This window comes from Gorilla gorilla, chromosome 11 (assembly GCF_029281585.2).
Source record: "Gorilla gorilla gorilla isolate KB3781 chromosome 11, NHGRI_mGorGor1-v2.1_pri, whole genome shotgun sequence".
NCBI lineage: Eukaryota > Metazoa > Chordata > Mammalia > Primates > Hominidae > Gorilla > Gorilla gorilla.
The window spans coordinates 102,884,607-102,907,642 of NC_073235.2; the positions used below are offsets into that span (position 1 = coordinate 102,884,607).

Consider the following 23,036-nt stretch of genomic DNA (forward strand, 5'->3'; position numbering starts at 1 on the left):
TTTTAAGCATCCAACATGTGTCAGGAATTCTTCTACAGGAAGCGGACAAGACGACAAAGGTTTTGCTCTTGGGGAGTTTACGTTCTTTGGGGTCGGGGGGGATGGGGAGAAGAGGTAGATAATAAACCAGAATACAGCTAAGTTACCAACATAATTCTAGATTGTAATAAATGTTATAAAGGCAGCATGTAGAAGGGCAGCTGGAGAGTGTGTATGTGCAGCAATTCCATACAAGGTCCCGCTGTGACGTAAGTGTCTGGAGACATTGAAGCTAAGATCCCAGTGCTTCAATTCAGGCTCTCTCATGCCAACTTACAGTGGTCTGAACAGCCAGTGTTTTATCTAAACTTTTATTAAGTACCTTAGCTGAAGCCCTTATAGAATTATAACCATAGGTTTTTACTTTTTTTTTTTTTTTTGAGATGGAGTCTCACTCTGTTACCCAGGCTGGAGTGCAGTGGCGTGATCTCAGCTCACTGCAACCTCCGTCTCCCGGGTTCAAGCGATTCTCCTGCCTCAGCCTCCCAAGTAGCTGGGACTACAGGCGCATGCCACCATACCCAGCTAATATTTTGTACTTTTAGTAGAGATGGGGTTTCACTATGTTAGCCAGGATGGTCTCAATCTCCTGACCTCGTGATCTGCCCACCTCGGCCTTTACTATTTTTTGTTATTAAAGATCTAATACTCTATTAACATATATATAACTGATGTTAAGTACTATCATATGAGCATGCATTTTTGAAGTTTATATTTTGGTCAGGCACAGTGGCTCATGCCTGTAATCCCAGCACTTTGGGAGGCCAAGGCAGGAGGATCACTTGAGCCCAGGAGTTCAAGACCAGGCTGGGCAACATTGTGAGAGTTGGCTCTAAAAAAACTTAAAAATTAGCAGGATGTGGTGGCCCATGCCTATACTCCCAGCTACTTGTGGGGCTGAGGTGAGAGGATCACTTGAGCCCAGGAGGTCAAGGCTGCAGTAAGCCATGATCACACCACTGTACCCCAGCCTGCGCAATGAAGCAAGACCCTGCCTCAAAAAATAAAAATAAAGTTTATATTTTAAAGCACATAATTACTATTCTCACTCATCTTTAATTTAAATACTTGGTATTAATTCCCATTTACAGTTGTGTTTTTCTCAGTCTCAACCTCAGCTTCAAGTAACTTGGTATCTTAGATTGCATTTGCAGTGACTTAGAGCTCTGCTTCCTTTCTTTATGTATGATAAAGCAGAAAGAGACAGACACAGGATGTAGTGATAGGAGGGCACAGGAAACATAAAACCCCTCAGGTATTTTTCGGTCACCTGGGCTCTCTTTCTCATTCAAGAGTATTTTTGCTGCAACTGTACAGCAAAAACACAAAACTACTCATCTCTGAATAGCTGATACCTTTATAACTTCCCACCCACTCCTTGTTATGGTGATTTCAGTTACAAATGGACTTAAATGGAATGTATCACTTACAAAGATCAAAAGGCTTTCAAAAATTTTTCTTAAGATTTTTGAACAAAGATTTAACTGTTTCTATTAAAATGCAATAAGATGGAAACTCTGTTTCCTCTGATGTGATTATTATGCATTGTATACCTATATCAAAATATCTCAAGCACCCCATAAATATATAAATCTACTATGTACCCACAAAAATTAAAAATTAAAAACGTTTTTTTAATGCAATAAGAATTAAACCTGTTTTGCAGAGAAATAAGACAGTGGAAAAAATCAAGTTATATATATACATATATATTACATACATATACATATATAACATACATATACATATATAAAGTATACATGTATTATTATATATAATATACATATATATTAAACCTATTAAGGTATTAATGACATATAAGATCTTGTAAAGACAGTGAATGTAAATAAAACTAAAGATGTTATTCCAGTCAGAAAGTTACCACCTTTATGCCCTCTGAGCTCATCAAGCTTCATAGGATTTGAATGAAATAATAAAGTCTATCTGTATTTGATACAGACATTATGAGAAGGCAGAACTGACACTGTGTCTGCTGCATAAACCTGTCTATTTTGGTCTCTGTTCCAAAGTTATTGTTTCCCCAAATTTTTGTTTATTACCCTGTCATGTAAAGATAGAAGAATGATGAAACTTGCAAATCAAACTATATAATAATTATGAGAGAATGGTTTTCTTAGCCTGGGCAACATGGCAAACCCCATCTCTACAAAAAATACAAAAATTAGCTGAGCAGGGTAGCAAATGCCTGTAGTCCCAGCTGCTTGGGAGGCTGAGGTGGGAGGATCACTTGAGCTGGGGGTCGAGGCTACAGTGAGCCATGATCACACCATTGCACTCCAGCCTGGGTGACAGAGCGAGACCGTGTCTCAAAAAAAATAAATAAATAAAGGAGTTTTCTTGAGGCTTCATCACTAGACCATTATTCTGTAACATCTTCAGAGAGTTACCTTTACTCCCTGTCTCCACTCTTCACCTCCCTCTCACTCATCACCTCATTGTTACGGCTTTCAGCCCCATCTCTCCAAATAAACTGCTCTAGGTAAGCTGTTATAGGTAAGTTTAGCAATGGCCTCCATGTTATTGAATCTAGCCATTGTTTTTTAATCTTTATTTTTTCCCTTTAGCAGTATTCAGCATTGTTGACCACCCTATCCTTAACAACTCTATCGTTTCCATGTGGTTTCTATGACATGACACTCTCCTGATTGTGTCCCTCTGTCTTTACTGCTTCCTCTCTGTTCCCTTTGGAGGTCATTCTTCCTTACCTGGCTGTTAAATTGCTGAAGCTCCCCAGGGCTTGTTTGATCTCAGGTCCTTCATCATATAAAGCTACACACTCTCCTTAGATTATTTCAGCCATACTCTAGCTTTGATTATGTAAGATGACTCACAAACTCATCTTCCTAGTTCTGGCTACACTCTGAACTCCAGACTCTTCTTTGACTTTTTCACTTTGATATTTCAAAGCACTTCAACAACATGCTCAAAACAAACTCCTCATCTCCCTTCCCAGTCGTGGCTCTCTTTTAGTGTTCCCGATCCTAGTGCACCACCTATCCAATTGTGCAAACCAGAAATCTAGTCATCAGTCATGACATCTCCCTCTTTCTCACTCCCCATTTCCAGTCTATCCCCATTTCCTGTTGGTTTTCATTTCCATGTATTTCTAGAATTCATTCATTGCTCAGTCTCTCCCACTGCCTTCCCACCAAAACTACCATCCTCACTTGCCTGCATTGCAGCAATAGTCCACTCATTAATCTCCTAGCACTTACCCTTGTTCCTTTGTAAATCATTCTCTATCCTGTAATCTTTTCAAAACACAAATCTGACCTGTTACGATAAAGACAAGAAGACTTACCCTGTCCTGCAAGCCCTGCATAGTCTGGCCCCTGTGTCCCACTCCACCCTCCTTGCATGGCACATTCGTTCTTGCCCTCTCTACTTTAGCTATGCTGGTCTCTGTTTGGGCCCTCATACTGGCCATGTGTATCAGTCAAGATCAAGTCAGGAGATAAGAACCATACTGGTTATTTGAATAGGAGAAATGTAAAGCATTGTTAATTAAAACAGTAGGAGGTTACTAACTACTAGAAGGGGTAAAAGAGGACCATAAGGTGTCCACATTTAGCATGAGAGCAGTTACTATATCTGTACTGAAGAAAATGAGACAATAAAGGAACTAAGGACTAGGGGAGGCCCCCAAGCCAAGACTGAGATTCTGACCTGATCAAAGAAGGTGTGTGGCTACCAGAGGAACGTGCAGCCTTGTGGTGGTGAAGAAACTTGTCTAAGGGCATGGACTGAGCTCTTCTGTTAAGAGGCTGCCATTGCCAGAGGGTGTAGATGGATTGGAGCTGCTCAAAGCCACTGACAGTGGCGGGAGATGGGGAATGGCACGAGGATGTAGGTTGGAGCTCCTCTGCATGGCTGCTGGGTTCCTGTGAATAATAATAATTAATAATAATAGAGATCCAGAACCCCAAAGAGAGATATACTCCTGTTCTTATGGCCTTGCAGGGTCACTTTATTGCCATCTGCTGACATCAAAAGTTAACATTCTACTAGCTGGCAAAAGAGAATTGCTTACAGGGTCCAGCTCCAGTATCACAAAGTAGGGCAAGAAGAGTAGATCTGGAGCCAAGAGACACTATAACTTGATAACTGGCACACAATGCCTTCTCCCCTACAAATGTCATCACTGCTTGGAGTACAATTTCCCACTCTTTTCAACTAGTTATTTCATGTGATTTCAGATGAGATCATTCAGATCTCACCTTAGGTTTACTTCCTTGGGGAATTCTTTCTTGATATCCCCAGGTCAAATATGCCAGTTACAGATTTCAGAACACTATATGCTTTTCTTTCTTAACACCACAGTTGCAGTCTTTCATTTGTTTGTATGATGGTTTGATTTACACACCTTCCTATTAAAGTGCAAGTTCTGTGAAGACAGAGACCACATCTGTCTTTCATTACCATTGTATTTCTGGGGCCTGGAACAAAGATGGGCACTCACACAATCCTTTCTCATTATCTCTATTGAATTATTAATGATAAAATACATGGAGAAGTGTAGGTTAATTAAATTTTTGTAAGTTGCTATGTTGCTTTTTAAAGATAATTAAATTTTTGTAAGTTGCTATGTTACTTTTTAAAGATAATCATGGATTTTGTGTTTCTGGGTTTAAAAAGACTTTACACTAATTGAGGAAATTTGAAAATTCAGTAAGGTTTGAGGAAAAAAAAAAGGAAACAATCCTGCCTCCCAGAAACAACCACTGTTAAATTTTATTTCAGAATTTTTAAAATGCACAGATATGTTGATTTTTTAAAATGATATTAAACGGCCTGTGAACCTTTGTATTCTGTTTTTTACTTAACGTGAGATTATGAACATTACTTCATATCATTAAATTTTCTTTAAAAACGTGATTTAAATATCTGCATTGCATTTTTATGAATGTGCCATATTTCTTTTAATTGTTCCCAAACTGTTGTCCGTGTGAATTGTTTCCTTTTTTTTTTTTTTTTTTTTTTTTTGAGACAGAGTCTTGCTCTGTCACCCAGGCTAGAGTGCAGTGACATGATCTTGGCTCACCGCAACCTCTGCCTCACAGGTTCAAGTGATTCTCGTGCCTCAGCTTCCCAAGTAGCTGGGATTACAGGCACCTGCCACCACTTCCAGCCAATTTTTGTATTTTTAGTAGAGATGGAGTTTCGCCATTTTGGCCAGGCTGGTCTGGAACTCCTGACCTCAGGTGATCTGCCCACTTTGGCTTCCCAAAGTGCTGGGATTACAGGCATGAGCCATCGCACCCGGCCTCCATTGTTTGGTTTTATAAAGAATATTATAGTGAATATCTCTTGTATATAGATTTGTGTGAACAACCATGATTATTTCCTTAGCATATATTCTTAGAAGTAGAATTACTGGGTTCAAAGGGTATGAATAGTTTTTAAGTTATTAATATATTACTGTCCAGAAAGTTTGTACTAATCTCATTGTTTTTACTTTTAAAACTGATTGGTAGAGGGATGGAACTTTCTAAGAAGTTTCTTTTCCATTTATATTTCTTCTTTTGTAAATATTTAAGAACACAAAGATCAATTACCAAAGAACTACCAATTGTATTATCAGGTATCAAGTATCATAAAACACCATCACATTCACATAAGTACTTTTTAAAGAATGGTAACGTGCTTTAAGTAACATAGACATTAGCAATTTTAGACATAATTTTACAACAACAAAGTTATGCTTTGTTTCTTTATCAGTTTCTTCCAAATACAACTACTTTACAATACTTACTCAAGATCAGATGATGTGCTTTGCTGCAATTACCTGTGTATAGGAGACAATGAAACCATCTTCACTCAAAGGGTTAAAATAATTATTTTAGAACTATTCTATGTTTAATACATTCCTTACAGTTAGATTTGAATTCTTAAAGTTAGATTTGAATTATTTCTTCAGTCTACTTATAAGTATATCAAGCTTTCACTAAAAAGTAAAAACTAAAGAGAAAACAATCTTTTTCAGAAACTTTCAAATTTGAATACATACATGGCTGTACATACATAATGAAAACTTTTGAATCCAAGTTTATATATTTCCCCCAAGAGGAGGGTTTGTTTTCTTTGGCACTGCTAACAAAAACAACCAGCACAATTCATTTATTGTATAAAATAAATTAAGGACAAGTAAAGTATATAAGTTGATACTAAGATTTAGTAACCAGTAAGTTGATAGTTTTCACTGTTGGCAAGAGTTAAATATGAGAACAACTGCAGGCACTGCAGCTGAGTGTAAATGGTACAACTTGACTGAAAAATAATTTGACAAAGCATATCAAGAACTTTTCAAGAGAAAGAAAGGCATGAATTTGTATTGACTTCATAACAAATTCCCTTAAATTATAGTAAAGAAATTTTTAAATGTAGAAATCCACAATACTGAAAAAAATTAGAAAAGGGTATCCGTTTCTACAAGAAAGGAAGTAGATGGAAGGGGCTTTATTGATGAATCAGATGCTGCAGCATAGAATACAGAGGGAAGAGCTGTGGTGGGGAGGAAGATGATTGCCCTGCAGAAACTGGGGGAGCCCTGGGTTCAGAGTCAGCACATGGGATGGAAGGCAAGCTCAAGAAGAGGAGTATAAAGCAGAGGAATTAAATGAAGGTATTTTAAGGAACAGTGCACTATCCCCTTACCATCTCTTCCATCCCCCAACTTGTTCTTTTAGCTGCCTAACATTTATCCTCAAGTCAAAAAGTGAGGAAGAGAGTGGGCAGTGATCTGCAAGTACATTAGTCACCCGTTAGAACAAAAGTCAAAACCCTTTAAAGGAAAAGAAGAAGATCTAGAGTTTCTCAATGCATCATCCAAAATGGTCAGTGTCCAATTTTAAAAATTACTAGACATGGGAAGGAGCAGGAAAATGTGACCTATAATGAAGAGAAAGATTAGTCATTAGAAACAGACCCATTGACAATACACAGGTTGGAATTAGCAGACAAGGATTGCTAATTAAAAATATGTTAAGAATTTTATGGAAAAAAAGATGGATATATAATGGATGAAGAAAAAGAAAATTTAAGTCATCAGGTGTGCTTAGCAACAGTTCAGACGATGAAGAAGAAAGGATGAGTGAACTTAAAGACAAGTCAAAAGAAACTATGCCAACTGAAGAACAGAGAGAAGAAAAGTAAAAGAATAAAACAAAGCCAGAGCCTCAGTGACTTAAGGAACAGTATCAGGCAGTCTCACATAGATGTAATTAGAGTCTCAGAAGGAGAGCAAAGAGGAAATTTGGCAGGGAGAAGGAGGAAGCTATGAAGAAATAATGGACACAGTTTATCCAAATTTGATGACAAACAACAAGCCTCATATCCAAGGGTCATTTCATAGTAATATGTTCTTTGATTGATCAAAAAGACATAACACCTCTAAATGTTTGTGCATCTAATGATTCCAGATCCATGAAGCAGCAATATATAGAACTAAAGAAAGCAACAAATCCAAATCCACAGCAGTGTAGATCTTAATATCAGGTTCTTAGTAACTGATAGAACATATAGATTAAAAATCAGTAAGAACATAGACGATTTGAACAATACTATCAACCAACTTGAGCCAATTGATATTTAAAGGACAACACACCCAACAATTTCAAGAGAACATGGCATTTACATTAAAATAGGCCAGTTGCTGGACCATAAAATAAGTTTCAAATTTTAAAACACCATCTTAAGAGTATGGTGTCTGAACACAGTAGAATTGAATTAACAATAGCAATAAGATAACTAGAAAATCTCTGAACGTTTAAAAATTAATCAATCTTCTAAACAATCCATTAGCCAAAAAGAAAATTTCACAAGAGATATGAGAAAAATTTTGAACTGAATCATAATGAAAATATAATAAACCAATTTCCAATATCAGAGATAAAATTAACCCTGACTTCATTTATTTAAAAGCTAACAACAGGATGTTATAAACAACTTTATGCCAATAAATCCAACAACTTAAATGAAATGGACAAATTCTTTAAAAACACAACTTAACAAAACAGACAAGAAGAAATAGAAAATCTGAATAACACTATGCTTATCAAGGAAATTCATAATTAAAATTTCCAGGCCCAGATGACTTCCTTAGTGAATTCCCATGAACATTTGAGGAATAAATGTAATTGCAATCTTAAACAGTTTCAGAAAATAGAAAGAAGGAATACTTCCCAACTCATTTTATGAGGCCAGCATAACTCGTATCAAAACCTGACAAAGTCATTACAAGAAAAGAAAATTACAGAACAATATTGTTAATGAATAAAGGAGCAAAAATCCTCAACAAAACATTAACAAGTGAAGTAAACAATATATAAAAGGATAATACTGCATGACCAAGTGGGTGTGGTTAATAATTTCAGGAACTCAACATCAGTTTAACATTTAAAAAAATCAACATAATATTATTAATAAAATAAAGGAGAACAATAATATGATCATCTCAGTGTGTAAAATAAAAAATTCACTAGACAAAAACTGTCAGCAAAGAAGGAATACAAGAGAACTTCTAGAGTCTAATAAATACATGGAAACTCTACAGCTGTGTAACACTTGATAAAATACTGAATGCAGTTTCCCTAAGACCCAGAACAATGCAGGGATGCCCATTCTGCTTTGTAGCTAGGATTAATAAGACAAGGAAATAAGGTAAGGAACGATTGGAAAAGAAGTTAGACTTCATTACCACTGTCATCATTGTGTTTGTAGAAAGAAAATCTTAAGAAATCTACAAAAAAAAAATTAAATAAATAAAGCTGCCAGAACTAATAAGGAAATTAGCCAGGTCGCTAGATATAAGTTCAATATATTGAAAAGCATTTGTATTCCTGAACTCTAGCAACCAACATTTTGGAATTGAAATTTTTAAAAATGCTATAAACAATAACATAAAAATTCTAAAATACCTAGGAATAAATTTGACTGTAGATGCACAAGACTCTAAGAACTATAAAATGATGCTAAAGCAAATTAGAATCGAAATAAATGGCATAGTATGTCATGTCGAGGGTCAAAAGACTCAGTATTGTTAAGATACCGCATATCCCCAAATTGCTTTATAGATTCAACACAAGTCCAATGAAAATCTCATCATATTTTTTGTTGAAATAGGCAAATTGATTCTTAAATTTATATTAAAATGCAAAGGACCTAAGATAGTCAAAACAATCTTGAAAAAGAGGAGTAAAGCAGTTACAGTAACTAGGACAGTGTCATGGTGGTGTGAGAACTGGCAGCTAGATCGGTGGAATAGAATACAGTCCAGAAATAGTCACGCATATAGTCAGTTAATGTTTAACAGAGGTACCAAGACAATTCAATGGGAAAGGTCAATTCAGATTTACTCTGGTATCCTCTTCCATTATTTTTTCACATTTTACATACTAGTTATTAAGGTCAGTCCATTTCTCATTTATTGCCTATTAATAAACCAGAGCTGATACACTGTGCACTCTCCATATGTGTCTGTTGAATCCTTGAATCAGAAACCAACGTGATACTCAGGACATTATATACCATTTGTGTGTATATACAAAATTGGGATCTGGTAAGTGTTTTTAATAAAAGGAATGCTCAAGTAATAGTTAAATTCAAAGACACAAACTTCTAGGAGCCATTTTTAGATACATGGACAAGGATTAAATTAAAATGTATACAATTTTTATTGAAATCTAGGCAGATGGGGTGTTTCCAGAGATAACTTTTCTTTCCAAGATACGGCTACTGTGGTTCAAGTATTTGATGAATATTAGATAAAGACACAGCCAGAGACTCATATCAAATGAGGCTCCCTACAATTGGAAGGGCCGTAGGCATGCATAGCACTGAAGTAACACTGATTCATTCATTCAGTATTTATTATGTATCTACGAGATACCAAGCACATACAGTAATGATGAACAAGACATACATCATCCTGTCACCACTTTTCTCATGTAGAAATTGCAGAGGATATTTTAAGGCTTCACTAAAACAAATACCCTTTTCTAGAATATAAATTAGTAGTGATTACACACTGAAGATCGAAACTCTCACACTCCTTGTGTATCCTATTAGTGTTATCCAACAGAAATTTAACACATACTATGTATATAATTTTATATTTTCTGGTAGCCACATTTAAAAAGTGTAAACAGGTGAATTAAATTGGATAATATATTTTATTTAACTTAATGTATCAAAAATATCATTTCAACATGTAGTCAATCTTTTTTAAATTATTAAAGAAATATTTTAAATTTTTTATTTTGTACTAAACCTTCACATTTCAGCATGTATATTACACTTACAGCACATCTCAATTTGGACAAGCCACATTTCCAGTGTTCAACAGCCACATGTGGCCAGTGGCTACCTTACTGGACACTGGAGGCTTATGTGTGAATCAGCCCCCATTGAGCTACAACCTGTTGAAGTTTACAAGTGGACTCCAGATAAATGGAGAGCTGATGGTATTTCTGGACTATAATGTTAGAGGAAAGTCACTGGATACAGTGACTTTCTGTTATAGCTCTATAACGCTCCACCAGTTTTCATCTGCAAGAGTCCCAGAGTTTTACTATATTTGAAGACAGATCTGTACTAAAGTAACACTGATACATTCATTCAGTATTTATTATGTATATGCAAGATATCAAACACATGCAGTAATGATGAACAAGACATACATGCATGTCATACATACATGCATATATGCAAATATGTACAAGTGGTCTTGAAGATTTTAATGTTCAATGATTTCACTAGTAATGAGACAGCTTTTGAGGACTTAAAAAAAATCTCTACTCACATTTCTCAATTGATATCTGATGGGGAATGTTGAAACGAACCAGTAGACCACATATCAGTTCTCTGATACACAAATAAAATGTTTTCAGCTCTAGGTTAATGAGCCTATGCTCATTTGCATGCTTGGCTTCCATTTAAAATTCTTTTGCATTTCATTACAATAATTTTTTCCCTCTGCTCTAAGGTCATTGTTTCCATTAAGTTATAGTATAAATCCCCTTATTTTCAAGAATATGATCTCTTTACGACACTATACACGAAGATCTGTGTTTTAAATTTGATATGGTTTGAATGTTTGTCCCCTCCAGATCTCATGTTGAAATGTGATTCCCAATGTCAAAGGTAAGGCCCAGTGGGAGGTGATTGGATCATGGGGGCAGATCCCTCACGAATGGTTTAACACCATCCCCTTGGTGATAAGCGAGTTCTTGCTCAATTACTTCATGTGAGATCTGCTTGTTTAAAAGTATGTGGCACCTCTCCCCTCACTCTCTTGCTCCCATTCTCACCATGTGGTATGCTGGCTCCCAGTCATCTTCTGCCATGATTGTAAGCTTCCTGAGGCCCTCACCAGAAGCTGAGCAGATGTTGGCATCATGCTTCTTGTACAGCATACAGAACCATGAACCAAATAAACCTCTTTTCTTTAAAAATTACCCAGGCTCAAGTATTCCCTTACAGCAATGCAAAAACAGCCTAACCCAGAATTCTCAATTTATAGTATCTCATCCAGACTGCCTCTCAACTGGAATTTAGAGAGGTAGTGACTTGGAACCAGTTTGGACGTGTCATTGTTTTAACACAAATGTTTATAGATTCAACATAAAATTAGTTTTTTAATCTTTTACAGTAGGGTTTCTCAGGGTGGCTGGTACCACCCATCTCCACTCCAACAGAATCACCTGGGGAGGAGAAGCCTGGGCCCACAGCTGAACTGGAATCTCTAGAAATGGTGTTTGGGAACTTGCATGTGTAATAAGTACCAAGGGAAACTCATTTCACACTGAAGTTTGACAGCCAGTGCCTTATAGTGAAGTTCTACCTTAATATCACTAAGGATAAAATTGCATACTACCATTTGAATCTGTTTTATTACTGGAGGAAATGCTGTTTTCAGTACTTATGTACTTTGTTTACTACCTTTGCTGAACATTTTGTGTACTGTGAGTAAATTTTTAAGGGTATTCATTCAGCTCATAAAAAGTATGTTGTGCTTTCTTGATATGTAAGTTATGAATGATGGATTCAACTGAAGTCTAATTATATTGATCATGAATGGACTAATGTCTAAAATCAAATTGACTAGGACCTAGATCATATTCCTTTGTATTTTTTCAAGTGTAGTCTCTGTGACTGTGTCAGGTAAGATATTCATTGTTTTTTATTTTTTTCTATGAAATTGTTTCAAATGTACTTTAATTAGATCATAATTCTACAGAAAGCCATCGAGCCAGACATAAGTACTATGGCTTCAAAACAGAATTGAACTCAGGGTTTGCCCTTGGGAAGTTTGCACCCTCTGCAAGGCAGGGGTGAGGGGCAGATACGGAAGCCTTGTGTTAAAACATAAAACCGTGGTACCATGGTTTTAAGTAAGGCAAGGTACCATGGGAGTAGAGAGAAGCAGGGCAAGGGTGACTATCTGAAAAGGCTGGGCTTTACAAAGATGACTGTGTTCTGTTTGAGTGCAAGCCAGTCAGCCAGACAAGTGAAGACATTCCCACAAGGTCACCCAGGACGTAAGGAATACCAGAACTTGGTTCTCCTAGATCCAAACTGCACTCATCAAGCTTTCTACAAGAACCTGGCCTTCAAGAGCACACTGGCTTCCCTTTTCTCACACCCAAAACTTTCTCTGGTAGTAAGATGTTAAGGGTGATACATTTCCGTTTCAGGCCACTAACATGCCATTTAATTCATTCCAGCAATAACTAAATAGGAACCTACCTTTAAAAGATGCCAAAAGCAACATCCTGCTAATTTATTGCCACATCTATTAAATCTCCAGAGAGAATCTGACTCCCTAGATTTTAAATATAGTTGAGATATTATGATGATGTTTTCTGATTTAAGCCCTCCATAAATTAGATGCAATGATTATAGTATCTGTTGTCACTTCATTTTTGCTCTATCTCCAATCACGCTTCTGCCTTCATTAATTCGGAATGAAATATCACAAGACATTAATGTAGCACTTGGAGATAGGAGGGCTACATTTTTATAGCCTCAATATGAAATTGTACTTAAAAGACTCATAAGCCTTTACTGGAATAGCAGGGGGGAAAAGGCACTGCTCATCTTCTATAAGCCTGTTAATAACCTTCCTGGATAGTTATGGATGAGGAAACTAGGGCTCAGAGATGCCCAGGGTCACTCTGCAAGTGATTACCAGAGCCAAAACATGCCCAGGTCTTTCTACTCAAAATACAAGGCTCTTCTAGTACACCCTCTAATCTTCTGGGGATTCTTTTAAAACAGTTTCTTGACTGTTTGCAATGAAAGGCATTATTGCCAATATGTAAACAAAAACAAAAATCTTGGCATCCTCCATCACTTTATCGTCAGTGTTTTTAGTTTATCACTTCACAGTCATTATTTGGTGTTTTCTTACAGAAGGCAACAGACTACTGCAACAGAAACTATCCTTAGATGGGAACCCCAAACCTATACATGGAACAACAGAGAGGTCAGATGGCCTACAGTGGTCAGCTGAGCAGCCTTGTAACCCAAGCAAGCCTAAGGCAAAAACATCTCCTGTTAAGTCCAATACCCCTGCAGCTCATCTTGAAATAAAGCCAGATGAGTTGGCAAAGAAAAGAGGTAAAGTGATTTCTTTTGCACAAATGATTCAACATATTTTGCACATACAGAAAAGTGCCAGAGTGACAGAACTTTCCAAAAGATGCTGCTTAGTGAAGAGAGATGCACATGAAATTGCATTTTCTTTTCTGTGACCCACATAGATGGAAAGGCAGAGGTGATTCCTCCCATGTAATCAAAGGTCTTGAATATTTAAATAGAATTACATCTCCTTTCTCTGCCCCTCTGAGACCATTCTTGTTGTAGGCATGGATAAACTTGCACCACAAGTACCTTCTATCCTAATATCTTATAAAGCAAGTGCTCATTCAGTAGCTCTTTTAAAAATGTAACTGCTAAAAGGGACTCATGTTTCCCTGATACACAATTGCTTGACGTGCATTGAACAAAGATGAGTCTGGAGTTTGGTATATGTTCTTCAGATATGGTCTTCCCAATGTAAATTCAGTTCTGTGTTAGAATTTACACACAATGTAACATTGAAAGAGGGTTTTATATTTGACACGCTGGATTTTTATGATTTTTCTGAGCTTGGATATACTTGATACGTAACTGGTATTAAAAATGAAAATCACTTCCTTTCTGATTCCCAGAAGATTAAATACTATTCTTTTCATTCAGCCTCAGTTGTATCTGATTTCCTTGGCTTTGGTTTGATCTACTTTCTCATTTTTCTTGAGGGGGATTTCTTTCTTCTACCAAACATGGCCTGATTGTGATAAGTACAGTCTGCCTGTTTGTGATGTACTATCTGTAGACCCTGGTGACAGTTGCAGGAAATCAGGCGAGATGGGCACCCATAGAGCTGCTTTCAATGCTGCTGCTCTAATTACAGGCCTGGCTTCGGATGATGGAGCCAGTGCCAGCGTACCTGGCACTGATGCCCCATCCTCTCTCTAGCTCATTTGTACCTCTCCCAGTCTCTGTGTCATTTTCCTCTTCCAAAAGCCCTGCTGGCTTTTAACCACGCAAATGGTGTTTATAGAGAGAGCCAGCAGCACAAATGGTCTTTAGACGTATCCGATTCTAAGGTGCTGCAGTTTGTGATAGAACATAATGATGACAGCCTCCTTCCAAAGAGTGCAGGAGACAAGCGTACCCTAGATGGCCCAGTCAGAGACCCCACTGGTGAAATCATAACAGCCTCAGGTGCCACACAAGCCACCCACACTGGGTTACAAACATTCTCCTGATGGAACTTTTACTAGACAAAAGATGAGTCCCTTTTTCTGGTGGGCTAATTGCTTTGTTTTGTCGTTTAGCTTATAAACAAAGGATAAAATGCTCAAGTTAATAATATTTTTTGACATCAATTTTAGGCCCAAATATTGAGAAATCAGTGAAGGATTTGCAACGCTGCACCGTTTCTCTGACTAGATATCGCGTCATGATTAAGGAAGAAGTGGATAGTTCCGTGAAGAAGATCAAAGCTGCCTTTGCTGAATTACACAACTGGTGAGTGATTCAACGTAGGAACCATAAATTTGTGATGCTTGAGCTGTTCCAACAGGTAAAAGTATCAGATGGAAAATGTTGTTTATTTAATACATAAACATCACAGAATAACTCTCCAGCAAATTTTGTTAAGCTCTGCAGGCAGTAGCATGTATCTTGGGAATAAAAAAGAAGATAAAGTATTTGAATAAAAAGAAACCTGATAGACATAATTCACTGGAGTTTGAAGTTGGCCCAAAACTATATGAATGATGTAAAACAAAACCTCAACAAAGAATAAAACCTCAAAAAACAGTATTTTTGACAAATCCCTGGAAGGCTAATATCATGAATACTACTAGGAAAACAAAATATTTTCCAGCTCTATAATTATAAAATAAGAAGAATTCCCTTAACGAAATTCAGAAACATCTCACATAAGCTTAGCAACAGAATCCCATTCTTGGGTATCTTTAAGACTAGAATTTAAACATGGTGCATCAATATGGTTTTGGTCCTGCCTTGGCCTTCCCTGCTACTGATTTTGATGGAAAATGTTTGAACCCTGTATATTTGCTCATGTCCACAATTGAAATGATATATCTGTTAATAAAGGTTTAGTTATTAACAGTAGGAAAATGTTCTCAGCGTATCGGTTAGGTCTCTTTCAGTTTGGAGTGGCAGAAATCAAGTCACAGAAGTTAAAGACAAAAGAGAATTTATTGGCTGATATACATGAAAATTACAGAAGTTTCCTTCAGACAAATTTGACTGTAAATCCTCATTATGTTATCAGGACTCAGTCTGTCTCACCCTCTCTCTTGGTTGTTTTCTTAGGCACCATCTCTCTTTGTGGTAGCAAAGATGACCCCCTCACAGCTGCCAGATTACATAATCCTTAGCCCTCTGATGATCTGAGAGAGGGCTTCATCTGAAATAGCAAAAGTCCAAAGGCTGGCACATATCCACCATGCCCAAGCTCATGTAACATATTCTCTATATCTCATTGGCCTCCCGTGATTCTAGAATTTGATCACTCCTTCTGCATGCTTTTCCTATTCCAGGTCCTTGCTTTGACATTGATGTGCTTTTTAGCAGAAACTGTGTGTAAAACTAAGAATTAAGCTTAACACTAATTTAAAATGCATGAATTTTAAACCATCTGCTATGTATCATATAAGATCCTAAGGGTGCAGAAGACACTAGGAACTTAAAAGAAAACTTTCTCCTTCAGTTATCATTCAGCCTCTCAGAGGCCCTCTGAGGGGAGGATTCATCTACCTCCCGCCAACCCCAGTCATGGCATCTGGATGTCAACGAAAGTCTTCTCTGTTTGATCATATTATAACCTAACCAACTTCAAAGCAACTCCAAGAATATGTTTGAGTACCTAGAGAAATTAAAGATGCTATACAAATGAAAATTGTTATTACTATTATTTTATATTTTATAACCTTCCAATCTGTCTTTAGGTAAGTTACCTTAACACTTAGAAGTACACCCAGCTTCCAGGGCTGTTCTCTAGAGCCAGGGTCTGCAGACTTTATGGGGCCAACTAGTAACTATCCTAAGCATTATGGCCTTAAGGTCTCTATGCAGCTACCCAGCTCTGCTGTTGCTGCTCAAAGGCAGCCCTAGATAATCAAAAAGGCTGTGGGCCAGATTTGGCTCATGAGGGTCATTGTTTGTCAACCCCTGTCTAGAGGCATTAGTTAGCTGTTCAGAGAAGACCACTCTGTCTTACTCTTTAGTGTGGCCTTTTAGAATAAACTCTTCCTCTGAGCCCTCTGTGTGATACCTTCCATCTGAGTGACTCATACACTAATTGACAAAGTGTAGCAATGCCCTCAAATTACCTCTCTCTTCTCCAGCTTCTTATTTTATTTTATTTCTTAGTAAAATGAACATCACATGGGTCATGAGACATCTTGAGATTTATAACAGATTCTGTGAGAGTTTTACTCCTCAAGAGCTGAAAGCGTGGGGCCAGGAAAGTCAACACCCAAGGAAATAGTATATTTTTTCTCTGCTTGTAATTCATGTTGTGTTTTAAACTGATGGAAAGAATCACTTCTGAATGAGCGCTGCCAAGTAGTACTGCTGTTTAAAAGCCACCTACTTAACAAAATGGCACTTTTTCTGCAAACCAAAGAAGACATTTAGATCAACCATTTTGGTATGCCATTGCTATAAAATGAGTAAACAGCAGCACTTATTTTCTGATCTAATCCTTAATAAAAGTGATCCCACAATAATTGCATAAATGTTAACTTAAAAATAAAACCAAAGTGCTCTTTAAAATCAACTATGCATGCCTGCCAAACAGAAAAACCTTGCCTCTGTTCCAAATGAACTTGCAGCCCAGCAAACATGGTGACATACTTGAATAAAGCCTCCCTCTTGTTTTCTAAGAGGAAGAAAATGAATTTTAGGGATTATGGTGCTCTTGAAATATCAGGTCACAAAATTGAAGATGGCAGCTTGGAAATTTTTGTTAATGAAATTTTCCTATTGATGGTGAAATCCTGCATTCTAAGCATTAGAGAAAACTTTGAGTGAACTGTAGGTGTATTAGAATGTACTCATTTTAATGCAGTTGTAGCCTCAGGATTACATCATGAGGCATATCTAGATTTGGAGGACATGGGATAAGTCCTCTGGAGATTTCCAGAAAGAATGCCAGTTCTGAGAGAGATGTCACCGCATGTGGTGCACAAGCGACATAGATGTATACCTTCCATTTCCAGTTCCTCTTCTCCTCTCCTTGCTTTGGGCCATCCAGTTATCCTAACCACAAAGTACTCAACAAGCATTTCGTGTAGTTGAGAACTAGAAACTCAGGTCAGAAATTCTAAATATTCACTTTGCTACCAAAAAGTGCCAGCATAAGGACCTGAGTCCTGCTTGACTAAACTCCCTGAAAAGTACTGCTGGAATTCATGAGAATGATGATTTTGAGAGGCTGGGAGCAAGCTGTTGTTTGCGTATCCTCAATACCAAGCAAGCACACACACATCAAGGTAAAATGAACGAAATGATCTCTCTTCCAACCGGGCTGTGAAGAATACTTTGTTCAGTACAGTTATTGAAGAAAACCACTAAGTAGCTAAAATGTAAAATCAAAGTTGGCATTTAAGCAGAATACAGTTACGTAGGCTGCATGACCGTAACTGAGCATTCTCATTTTCCCAGAAAGAATTAGGGATTTGCGAGGGGAATAAAGATGATACAATGCTCTCACAATGCATCTTAACAGAAAATAAATTTTGCGACACGAGCATCTGTGTGAAAAGTCACATCAGGAACTAACATGAAACAGCTGGTTTCTTTTCTGTATGATTGGCCTCCTACCACAACTGGAAAATATTCATCCTTTGGAATCATAGCTGCCAGATTTAATTGCTTTATATGCAAACTAGTCTAGCTTCTCATCACAAATCTGTGTGTGTGTGTCCAAGTTGATTGTGAAGACTTAAAATGAGCAATAAAACATTAAATTCAAAAAAACATTGAGGAAGGAGAATAATACTTGATAGTTCCGCCATATGCTGGGGGAAAAAGTATTCCAAAATAGAGCTGTAAAAATTCTGTTAGGTGCTATTGTCAATTTAACATCTAATTAAAAGCACTCTAAGAAAATGGAAGAAGGTAATGAGCCAATGGGGTAGCGTGTGTGCTGGGCATGGGGAGGCATAAAGAGGCTGCAGAGAATGGGGGCTGGAGGGAGCAGTCCTTTTAGGCAGCTTTGTTTTCCAAGAGGAAAGGGAAATCTGTGAAAGCATGTATTCTGTACCAGTGGGCCAGAAATGTTCCTATACTTTGTGTTTCTTTTTTCCCGAAGCAATGCCAAGTCTGGCCCAAGCAGAATTTGAAAGTAGGTCAGGAGTCTCAGCTCCCCACACCCTGAGCCCTGGCCTACTTCCCCTTCCTCTGCCAATTTTCCTGCGTCTTAGAGTTTCCTCCTTCCCAACAGACAGGGTGAACCTCCTGCTGCCCCGTACAGGCCAGGGCTCCTCACCTCAATCAAGACAGGTGTTTATAGTGGTGTCTCCATATCCCTTTTCTCTTTTTTTTTAACTATGGAAACTCAATTATCTTATGTAACTTACTAAACTCATCCCTATGATAACCATGTATCCTCCCTCTCAAAGTGACATATTTGCATACTAACAAATGCTCTGTTGAGACTCTCTCCCCCAGCCAAAAGACTAACTCTAAAAGTGAGAATGTGGCAGGGCAAGGTGGAACACACCTGTAATCCTAGCACTTTGGGAGGCTGAGGCAGGAGTTTGAGACCAATCTGGGCAACACAGCGAGACCTTGTCTCTACAAAAAGAAAAAAAAAAATCAGCTAGGTGTGATGGTTTGTCTGTAGTTCCAGCTACTCGGGAGGCTGAGAGGGGGGAGGATCACTGGAGTCTAGGAAGTCGAGGCTGTTGTGAGCCAAGATCTTGCCACTGCACTCCAGCTTGAGTGAGACCCTGCCTCAAAAAATAATTAATAATAAAATAAAAGTGGGACTTTTAGGCAGAAGAAAAAGCTATTTTGAAATAAGTTTTATCTTTCTCATCCCTCAAATCCTTCTCATGTGCTACTGAAGCCCTGTTGATAGCCAAGGAAAATCACACACAGATTATCAATGTGGTCAACAGGTGGCCCCACATACAAACCAGATGTCACCATTGACACTTTAAATATTGTGCACTTTTCCTAGGATGTGATCTTGAGGTCTCCCATATGGGAAGTTGCCAGTGGCACTGCTGAGCATCAGAACCACGTATATGTAACCGTATGTCCCATATTCCCAGTTTGCTCTCCTTGGATATCCAGATAATTTTAAATTGTTGAAACATATATCCTTGAAGCCCCTTTAGTTTGAGTCCAAGTAAGACCATCACTTTTGCAGATTTTTCAAAGCTGATTCTTGCCATGTTGATTGTTTTTTTTTTCCCTACCCATATTCTCCAAATTTTAGCTGCTTTCATGTGATTCCTGGCTTTCCAAACAATGATAAACCCTGGCTTTTCTGTGTCCATTGGGTTTTTTATGTGTTCTCTTTGTGAACAACTTAACATTAAAAGATGATGCCTACATATTAATATCTACTTCTTTCCATACCAAAGTATATGTGTGTACACTATAAATAAAAACTCTTAGAGCTTTATAGTCCTCCCTTGCCTAAATGCTGCCCCCAGAGATACTGATTGTACCACGCTTTTAAAAACAACAGGCCAGGCACGGTGGGTCACGCCTGTAATCCCAGCACTTTGGGAGGCCGAGGCAGGTGGATCACCTGAGGTCAGGAGTTCAAGACCAGCCTGGCCAACATGGTGAAACCCCATCTCCACTAAAAATACAAAAAATTAGCCAGGCAAGGTAGCGTACACCTATAATTCGAGCTACTCAGAAGGCTGAGGCAGGAGAATCACTTGAACCTGGGAGGTGGAGGTTGCAGTGAGCCAAGATCGCTCCACTGCACTCCAGCCTGGGCAACAGAGTGAGACTCCCTCAAAAACAACAACAATAACAAATGGGCCAGGCACAGTGGCTCACGCCTGCAATCCCAACACCTTGGAAGGCCGAGGCAGGAGGATTGCTTGAGCCCAGGAGTTCGAGACCAGCCTAGACAACATGGAGAGACCCCATCTCTACAATTTTTTGATTAGCTGGGCATAGTGGTGTGTGCCTGTGGTCCCAGCCACTCAGGAGGCTGAGGTGGGAGGATCGCTTAAGCCCAGGAATTCAAGACTGCTGTGAGCCGTGTTCGTGCCACTGCACTCCAGCCTAGGTGACAGAGTGAGACCCTGTCTCAATAAGAACCAAAAACAGATAATTCTCTTGACATCTGTGGTTGAAAACTGCTGGTTGAGAGTCTTGCAAAGGGAGTGATATGTCTAGGGCCACAGCAGTGGTTCTCAATGGGACAATTTTGCCCCCAGGAGACCATTGATTTGGAAATATTTTTGATTGTCACAGCCACAGGGAGAGAGTGCCGCTGGCATCTGTTAGGTAGAGGCTAGGGATGCTGCTAACCGTCTCTCCTACTTCTCCTATAAGAAAGAATTACCTGGCCCAAAATGTCTGTAGTGCTGGGAAAGCCTGGGTGAGAGGAAAATGAGAGAAGAGTGCTTCATTCGTCCTGCCACCTCCGTTCTGCTGGAGCTCCTTGAGGGAAGGATGGAGACTCTTCCCTTTGAAACACCCCTGATCATCTGTCTGCCCCCAGTTGCCCTCCTAAGCCATCACTGGAGATATGAAAGAGGGACTTTCCAATCACATACCCAAAGAAACACTATATTTGTCTTCTCATTTCATATCAGTGCAGCAGGAAATATTTTTTCCATAGTGCCTGAAACGTAAACCCTCTCACTACACATTTTAAAGGTCAAATTACATTTTTGTCTCATTGAGATCAGAAAAACAATTATACTGAAGTGTAGAAAATTGAAGGCTTTGCTTTATCATCTGTTTTTCATTATAGAATTCTACTCAGTCCTTAGAAGAAAATGGAAAAATTAAGAACCGAAGGTTGTAGCTAATGATAGGCAGTCACTTTCATTAGCCATTCTGTTTCTACCTGAGTCTTTTTCTCATTTTGCAATAAAACCAAATATCACAGTGGGGACCAGGATTAGGATGAAGATCTGAGACATGTAAAGATAAATACAGTAAGGACTTGTTCCATTAAATGTCTGCTTGGGGGTTATTCTTCTTTGACTTCAGCCAGGGAGCAATATTACTTGGTGTTTCTGGCATATCTGGCATATATCCAACTACTCTGATGCCAGTGACATACCCAGGTATGCCAGCCATTATGCTCTTTAAGCCAAATGAACAGAAGGTCTTTTACATATCTTACGGTGCCGTAGTGGTTGAACAAATACTTACTGGCCATTTCATTACTCTGTCTTAATTAGGAGATCACTGGAACTGTGGCATTATATATACTTCAAGAGGTAAGCATAGGAAAAATATATATTAGGCGAAACAGGTCCTAGAATCAGATCTGTGTCACAGAATAGATGCTGTGACAACAAGCAAATTTGGGTTTTGAGTTCAGTCACATGGAAGATGTTGATATAAACATGAGGAATGAGTCAAGATTCCATTGTTAAAGCAACGTGGCTGAAATATTGATAGTAAACACTCCTAGTGTACACTGAGAGTATCTGGGGTAGTATAGTGTAGTTGTACAGTAATAAGATGATGCTTTTCTCTTTGCCATTCAACAAGGCATGTTTATAATAGGATTACCAGTAGGAAAGTTGCCTTTAGGAGCCTTTTCAGCCACTTAGCATTGTTATATAATAATTTTTAAAAGCTTTCAGTTCCCTGTTTAATTATCAGGAATGTGTTAAACAATTACTAAATTTTGTTAATTCCTTAGATTAAACAAGTAGTGAAGACAAAAATCAAGAGTTTGGCCAGCTAGAGTAACACAGGGAGACCTCATCTCTACAAAAAATTTTAAAATTAGCCAGATGTGGTGGTACAGTCCTTTAGTCCAAGCTACTCAGGAGGCTGAGGTGGGAGGATCATTTGAGCCCCCAGGTTGAGGCTGTGAGATAAGCCATGATCATGCCATTATACTCCAGGCTGGGCAACAGAGAAAGACCCTGTCTCAAAAACAAACAAACGGGTGGGCACAGTGGCCCACACCTGTAATCCCAGCACTTTGGGAGGCTGAGGCGGGTAGATCACTTGAGGTCGGGAGTTAGAGACCAGCCTGGCCAACATGGCTAAACCCTGTCTCTACTAAAAATACAAAAATTAGCCCGGTATGGTGGTTCATGCCTGCAATCCCAGCTACTCAGGAAGCCGAGGCAGGAGAATCACTTGAACCTGGGAGGCAGAGGTTGCAGTGAGCTGAGATCACACCACCGCACTCCAGCCTGGGTGACAGAACAAGACACTGTCTAAACAAC

At 38.4% G+C, this 23,036-nt stretch overlaps 1 protein-coding gene across 25 annotated transcripts in view; it reads left to right on the top strand.

Moving 5' to 3' along the window:
- The window catches only part of SPATS2L (spermatogenesis associated serine rich 2 like), a 172,908-nt gene that overhangs the window by 119,805 nt on the left and 30,067 nt on the right, over window positions 1-23,036 (top strand). For 13 of the 25 annotated variants that reach the window (XM_055379354.2, XM_019021787.3, XM_004033026.4 and 10 more), the window contains 2 exons: window positions 13,471-13,677; window positions 14,997-15,132. In XM_055379354.2, the coding sequence (XP_055235329.1) occupies window positions 13,471-13,677; window positions 14,997-15,132 (343 nt within the window). The remainder of the gene's footprint in view (window positions 1-13,470; window positions 13,678-14,996; window positions 15,133-23,036) is intronic. The other 12 variants (XM_055379355.2, XM_063695079.1, XM_019021795.3 and 9 more) reach the window with 1 other exon arrangement.